General features: G+C 39.7%; 1 protein-coding gene across 1 annotated transcript; it reads left to right on the forward strand.

The window, feature by feature from the left end:
* The first annotated feature begins 1,584 nt into the window (after nt 1-1,584).
* LOC101348651 (olfactory receptor 5A1-like) lies at nt 1,585-2,865 on the forward strand. The gene has a single exon (XM_012559388.2). It carries the CDS (start codon nt 1,953-1,955, stop codon nt 2,832-2,834), a length of 882 nt encoding a protein of 293 aa, XP_012414842.1. The 5' UTR covers nt 1,585-1,952; the 3' UTR covers nt 2,835-2,865.
* The last annotated feature ends 5,206 nt before the right edge of the window (nt 2,866-8,071 follow it).

The raw sequence follows: 8,071 nt of genomic DNA on the forward strand, positions 1-8,071 counted from the left end.
ATCATTAGGTAATAAAAATTATTTGTTTTTTTCTCCAAAACTTATTGTAAGTTATTTCATTTACTCCTCACAACTACCTTACAAAGTAATCCTATTATTGCCTCCATTTTACAGATGAAGGAAATCAAAACGGAGATTCAAGAGTGATACACCAACTTGGCTAAGTCCGCACAGCTAGTGAGCGATGGTGCAAGGATTAACAACTAGCTCTGTGTGATGTCAAAGTCCTGTTTTGAATGACCACAAATAAGGTTTTGTTGTTGTTAGGTGACGTCAAATTGGTTCCGACTCATAGTGACCCTATAGGACAGAGTAGAACTGTCCCATAGAGTTTCCAAGGAGCAGCTGGTGAGTTTGAAGTGCCGACCTTTTTAGTTAGCAGTTGAGCTCTTAACTACTCTGCCACCAGGGCTCCGCAAATAAGATAATGGATGTGAAAATGCTTCATAAACTTAAAAACACTGTAAAAATGTTTTTGTTAAAACTGCCTTTGTTAAACTAACATTCTAGTGGGGAGAGACAGACAATCAACAAACAAGAAACAAATAAATGAATGAAAAGGAATGTTCAAAGGTGATGTGTTATGATAAAACAGACCGGGGTTAAGGGAACGGGAGTCCAGTTCCCTCTGGGGAAGGTTGCAATAAAATGGGGAGACGGTTGCAATAAAATATGAATATACACACACATATATGCAACTATTTATACAGCATATGCAAATATATGTGTGTGAGAGAAATAATTATACAAATGTTCTTGCCGTCTTTGCTTTTAAAGGTCTTTTACAATTTTCCCCCTCACTATCCCTCCAAACTCAACTTATATATCTTCTCTTAACCTTAATCATCCAGTGCTCTGCCATTCTGGAATTTTTGAGGTTCTTCAAATATTTTGCTCCCCTGTGCTTTTTCAAATGATTTTCCTTTCTTTAGTTTCCAGAACTCTGAACCAACCCCCTCCCAACCCCGTCACACATCAAGTTTTCATCCTGGTAAACCTCTTCTCATCTTTGGAATCCTCCTCAAAGACATCTCCTCTCTGAAGCCTCCACCTGCCATGTCCAGGCTCCAAAGCACTGGATAATGCTTCTCTTAGGACAACTGTCACCCTAAGCTGTAATTTATCTATTTTTCCATGTGTTGCATGCATTAAGTTGAGTATTTTGAACTTCAAAATAACGTTTTATTAACTTCTGCAATCATCAGTATCTAGCTCTGTCTGACACACAGGTGCAAAGTCTTTGATCAGTTGATGATGGTTTTGCAAAATTAACATTAGCATCTCACAGTGTTAAATCTTGTTTTGTTTTTGTTTTTATAACCCTATCCTTTGGTCTCTAAGAGGAATGTCAGTTTTCCACAGCTCTATGTGCTTCATTCAACTGCTTGGAGAAGAAAAAAACAAAAAGCAAAAAACACCTTGACCCCGTAAAACCGAATCTAAAACAAACTATGATGACAAGAAACACAAAATTGCCACTCCAGACATTTCACTTCGTGATACGGATCTTTTCTTAAAAAAAAAAAAAAAAAAAAGATGTCTAGTCCAAACCTGAATAGATCAATTACTCAATTAAATGCTTGCAGGAAATTTTTAAAAAGGGGTATTTAGTCTAAGTACCATTAAGAACTTCGTTTGGTGATAATGGTAATGTTGACAGTGAAGGTGATAATGAAATGATGATATGAAAATGCTGAAGAGTCTACTCTGGAGCCAGTTACTTTTGGCATAAACAAATGCATCAAATCAGGGTAACAATAATCTCTTTGTTAAAGACGCAACAATGCTGTAGAGGGGAATTCTGCATTGGAGGTAGGACATTTGTCTTCCAGTATGTCTTCTGAATCTAGGCATCTATGATTCTATCACAGAACAGAATGTTTTCTTCACCTGAATTTTCATTGGTCCAGGAAGCTCTTTTGGGGGCTCTGAAGATAGTAGAGAGTTGATACATGGTTGTGGGAAGGAATATCAGCATGATGACCAATTTCATCTTCCAGGGATTTTCAGAGAACCCTGAGCTGCAGGTTGTCCTCTATGTGCCGTTTCTGGGGATCTACCTCATGACCCTTACTTGGAACCTGGGTCTCATTATCCTGATCAGGATGAAGTCACACCTCCACACCCCCATGTATTTCTTCCTTGGTAACTTGTCCTTTGTTGATATCTCATACATCTCCTCCATAGCCCCTAAGATGCTCTATGACTTCTTCAAGGAGCAGAAGACAGTCTCCTTTGTAGGCTGTGCTGCCCAGTTTTTTGTCTTCCTTGGGATGGGAAGCAAGGAGTGCTGTCTTCTGGTGGCTATGGCATATGATTGTTATACTGCCATCTCCGACCCTTTGCTCTACACAGCCCTCATGTCACCCAGCTTCTGTCTGAGGATGGCCATTACAGCATACACTGGAGGATTCCTCTCTGGATTGGTCCAAACCAGCTCCATATTCCGGCTCTATTTCTGTGGGCCACGAGTCATCAACTACTATTTCTGTGGCCTGCCGCCCTTGCTGAACTTGTCTTGTTCTAGTACCTTCCTCAGCCAGGTGATGAACTTTCTTGTCATGTGTGCAGTTGATGGGACATCAGCTCTTATTGTCCTGGTTTCCTATGGCTACATCATTTCTTTTGTCACAAAGATTCATTCACCCCAAGGGCAGACAAAGCCTTTCAACACCTGTGCTTCTCATTTGACCACAGTGATTCTCTTCTATGGCTCAGGTCTCTTCTCATATCTTCATTCTAGTGCTGGCTACTCACAGGACCAAGATAAGGTGGTGTCCATGTTCTACAGAGCTGTGATCCCCATGCTGAACCCCATCATATATAGTCTGTGAAGCAAGGAAATCAAAGAGGCATTGGAAAAATTCAAGGAGAAGAAGAAGCAGATGTCCTCTCTGTGTCTTCTATCCCTTGAATTAAAAAAAAAAAAAAACCTTACAGTTTTGCTATATCTAAAATAGGCATGATTATAAGTGGCTTACAAAAGTGTCATAAATTAAGCTATTTTAAATAAAATCCTCAACCTGCATGTATACTGTACAATTAGTGCTCAATAAAGGCTTGTTTTCTTCTATTTACTTTTCTTGTCATAGACTTACAGGATTTCAATTTTGGTCATTTGCAATAGAAAATAAATACACTTTTCCATGACAATTTTTGGTTGTAGGACATCAGAGGTTGAGTCCAGGATACCATGTCTTTAGAGCTAGCTAGGGCATGGCACCAGAATCATGTTCTTCATTAGAGACTCTTTATAATACAACACTGCTCACACCAATCTATTTGTCACCACCTGGGACAAATTTTCTATCCTTGCCTTGGATTCTTACCTATCCAAGTGTCTGAACTGACCAGGAAGGCTGACTCTTAGTTAGGAACCTGAGAGCCCTACCTGAGTTGAGTTCCTTAATAGTTACTCAAAGTGGCCAGAGTCAAGAAAGTCATAGAGTGGCTATAAACTAGGTCTGAGAAGAGTGAAGGGTCACATCTGCAGAATCATCAAGTCCACTGGGGACAGAAATAGGAGCCAAAACCAGAGGATCAAAAGCTGTGAAGTCACAGTGACTAAAGGACAGGAGTAAGGGCAAGTGAGAGGTCCTAAAAGAAAGTCGAATGTCATTAAGTTAATGTTCATGGCCAAAACCTCCTGGTGACTGGGTGCGACCATTTGGTTTACGGGAACAGCATCAGGGAAGAGAGGCTTCCTTGGAAGCTCTGCTTCATATCTGTCCCCTAGACCAGTTCTCACTCTTGGGCTTATATGGACACTTGACTCACTCTCTGTCTTCAGCCCATCCCCAGTGTGATGTTACTTCATGTTCCCCTGGAATTCGACCTCAGCCTGTCCCATGATTCTAATTCCCCTGCTTTCATTTTCAGGCATCCTCTCAGAGGGACCCCCACACTACTACATAGTCTGAGAAAGGACAAACAAGTCAGTGAGTTTGCAGCAGAACCAAACGTGGTTTTTAAATTGTGTTTGATCCCATTTTACAAGGTGCTTCTTGAGCAAAGGACAAGAATTTCTGAGGCTCAGCTTCTTTAATGGTCACGTGTATAAATCATGGTGTATTATGACAGCTATCCCTAAGTCACATCTACTTTGACCATAGCTATTCTGCCTTAAGGTCCCTGAGTGACATGAATAGTTTGTGCTTGACTGCTAACCTAAAGATTGGTGGTTCGAACTCACCCAGTGGCACAGAGGGAGAAAGGTCTGGTGTCATAGATTGAATTGTGTCCCCCCAAAATATCTGTCAACTTGGCTGGGTCATGATTCCCAGTATTGTATGCTTGTGTAATCTGATGTGATTTCCTTATGTGTTGTAAACTCTATCAGTATGATGAGATTATATCTGATCTCCTTATGTGTTGTAAATTCTGTCCTTGTGATGAGGTTATACTGATGAGGTTGACAAGATTAGATAGTGTCTTAATGCAATCTCTTTTGAGATATAAAAGAAAGAAGCGAGCAGAGACACATGGGAACCTCATACCACCAAGAAAGCAGTGCCAGGAGCAGAGGGCATCCTTTGGACCTGAGGTTTCTGCACAGAGAAGCTCTCAGACCAAAGGAAGATCGATGACGCCGACCTTCCTCCAGAGCCAACGGAGAAAGCGTTCCCCTGGAGCTGACGCCCTGAATTTGGACTTTAGCCTACTGGACTGTGAGAGAATAAACGTCTCTTTGCTAAATCCATCCATTTGTGGTGTTTCTGTTAGAGCAGTACTAGATGACTAAGACACCTACCTGGTGATTTTCTTTTGTTAAGATTACAGCCAAGAAAACCCTATGGAGCACAGTTCTACTCTATAACACGTGGGGTCTCCATGAGTTGGAATTGGCTCTACAGCAACAAATTTGTTTTTGGTATTTTGGATTCTGCCTCAATCCCTCTTGCAATTTATGCTGTTCTCATTTGATCTATTCTCTGACAACTTGGGTTATTGGAGGTTGACGTAGAGGAAAAGCTATGATTTAGACTGGGTATTACTTTGCCAAGCCTTTCATGATCCTTGACTCCTCCAGACCCGGTTCCTGCAGCATGTTCCCACAGCACCTACCAGACTTTGTTTTATCTTGTTCAGTTATCTGTTCTCTCCCTGAGTTGTTAACATCCTTGTCTGACCTGTTCTTTATTGTTTTCCCAAATCATAGAACATTGCTGGAGGCAAACTAGGAGCTTAGAAAATATTTGCTTAGTAAATGAATCTAAATTCACTTGGCAGTTAATAGATTTTATGCCAAAGGAACAGAAATAACACTTATTGAGTGCTTATTATATTCCAGACACTGTGCCTAGTAGTGTTTTTCAAATTGTGTTTCAATCTATAACATACACACAGACTCCTTGCAAAAAATTAAAACACTACTGGTAAGAAAATGTCTCTTTTGGTCATAACCTTCAATTTCAGTCCCTTCCTGCACTCCCCAAGAGGGTAACAAATGTTATACATTTGTATGTAAATTTCCAGTCTTTTTATGCATATTAACACTCATATATATAGCCATTGAAAATACTCAATTTTGCTTTATGTGTCTCTCTGTGTACTTACATAAAGGTACCATACTGAATGATTGTTCTATACCTTGCTTTTTTAATTCAACATTATTTCTAGAGCTCTTCCCACATTTGTATATATAGATATATCTCAGTCTTTTTACCTATTACATAGAATTGATATACAAAATTTGTATACTTTTTCACCATTGATGGATATTTAAGTAGTGTCTGGATTTTGCTAGTGTGTTACCAGCAGTGTTGTGATATACATTTTTTAAATTTTATTGCGCTTTAGGTGAAAGTTTACAGAGCAAATTAGTTTCTCATTCAAAAATGTATACACACATTGTTTCGTGACATTGGTTATAATCCCAGCAATATGTTAGCACTCTCTGCCTTTCCATCCCCAGTTTCTCATTTCCTTTTGTTCAATTTTCCTGTCCCTTCTTGCCTTCTTGTCTTTGCTTTCGGGCAAGTGTTGCCCATTTGGTCTTGTATACTTGATTGAGCTAAGAAGCATGTTTCTCACATGTGTAACTGCTCGTTTTATAGGCCTATCTAATCTTTGGCTGAATGATGGACTTTGGGAGTGGCTTCAGTTTTGAGTTAGCAGCGTGTCTGGGGGCCATAGTCTCAGGGGTTCCTTCAGTCTCTGTCAGACCAGTAAGTATGGTCTTTTTTGTGAATTTGAATTTTGTTCTACATTTTTCTCCTGCTCTGTCTGGGACGCTGTATTGTGATCCCTGTCAGAGTGTTCGGTGGTGGTAGCTGGGCACCATCTAATTCTTCTGGGCTCAGGCTGGTAGACGCTGTGGTTCACGTGGTCCACTAGTCCTTTGAGCTAACATTTTCCTTGTGTCTTTGGTTTTCTTCATTCTCGTTTGCTCCGGATGGGGATAAGACCAATAAATGTATTTAGGTGGCTGCTCACAAGCTTTTAAGACCCCAGATGCTCTTCACCGAATAGGATGTAGAACATTTTATGAACTATGTTATGCCAGTTGACTTAGATATTCCTCCAAGATCATGGTCCCCAGCCCTCAGCCCCAGTAACTCGGTCCCTCAAGGTGTTTAGATGTGTCTAGGAAGCTTCTATGACTAGTCTCCCTTTGTGCTCTATTAAATATATGAATATACAAATATGTATGTAAAAATATCCACAGCCTAACCTATTTGTGTACGTGGTTATACTTTTATATGCCCTCCTTCCTCTATTCAGGATACATGTCTGCCTGTATATCTGCTTGTAAGTTGTTTTTTGTTTTTACCGTTGCTGTAGGGTTGTATATGCTATAGTATTTACTGTGGTTGCCTTTTTTTTCTCTTTCTTGTGTTCTTCTAAGAGTCTTCCTTTGCCTTGATCAAGTTGTGCTGACATGTTATACATATTTAGACATGTCTTTTCATGCTAATGTGCAATTTGATAGTAGAAACTGAGAAGTTGAATTGATGTACATAGGGCATGTGTTATTTTAAATTTCAATAAAAATCCATTGCCGTCAATTCGGACTCATAGCAACCCTATAAAACAGAGTAGAACTGCCCCATCGTGTTTCCAAGAAATGGCTGGTGGATTCCAACTGTCAAATTTTTGGTTAGCAGCCAAATGCTTAAAGTTGTTGTTGTTAGGTGCTGTTGGTTCCGACTCATAGTGACCCTACGTGCAACAGAACAGAACACTGCCCAGTCCTGTGCCATCCTCACAATTGTTGTTATGCTTGAGGATTGAGCCCATTGTTGCAGACACTGTGCCAATCCGTCTTGTTGAGAGTCTTCCTCTTTTTTTTGCTGGCCCTCTGCTTTACCAAGCATGATGTCCTTCTCCAGGGACTGATCTTTCCTGATAACATGCCCAAAGTATATGAGATGTAGTCTCGCCATCCTTGCTTCTAAGAAGCATTCTGATACTGTCAAATTCTCTCAAAAGTGGCTTTACCAATGGACACTCTTGCTAGCAATGTAAAAGGGCGCCTATTCCCCACAACCTTGATGAAGGTTGATATACTCAAACCTACTTTTTTCCTATTTTATGGGTTCTTTATATATATTCTTCTAATCCTTGAAATGATCTTGTTGGATTGGGTTGTTTATTGTCTTCATTTGCACACAATATACAAAACGCTACAGCAAAGCTCTTTATAGGTGCTGTTTATTTTAGTTATCACAACTACACTATGAGATAGAGATTTTCATCGTCTTCATCGAATAGATGAGATATGTAAGGCTCAAAGATGAGGTTAAGTAACATACCCAAGGAAGGGTACACACTAATTAGTTAGAGAGATCCTAGGTTCATATCTACATGACACCAAGGTCAATAATTGACAATACACATTCTCATACGTATGCTTGGCATCATTCAGAAAAGAAGAAAACATTAAACTAAATTCTGTCCAAAACTGCCAAAGTGTTTTCTCAAGTCAGGCATGATTTGACAGCAGAAAGATAAAGGATAACTGGGTTACTTCTTTTTTTTTTTTTTTTTATTGTACTTCAGGTGAAGGCTTACAGAACAAATAGTTTCTCATGAAACAGTAGTACACATATTGTTTTATGACATTGGTTAA

This window comes from Trichechus manatus, unplaced genomic scaffold, assembly GCF_000243295.1.
Source record: "Trichechus manatus latirostris isolate Lorelei unplaced genomic scaffold, TriManLat1.0 scaffold00240, whole genome shotgun sequence".
Classification (NCBI taxonomy): Eukaryota; Metazoa; Chordata; class Mammalia; order Sirenia; family Trichechidae; genus Trichechus; species Trichechus manatus.

Bases quoted from the DNA above. Each gene is read 5' to 3' on its own strand.
- LOC101348651 (XM_012559388.2), top strand. From the start codon at position 1,953: ATGGTTGTGGGAAGGAATATCAGCATGATGACCAATTTCATCTTCCAG.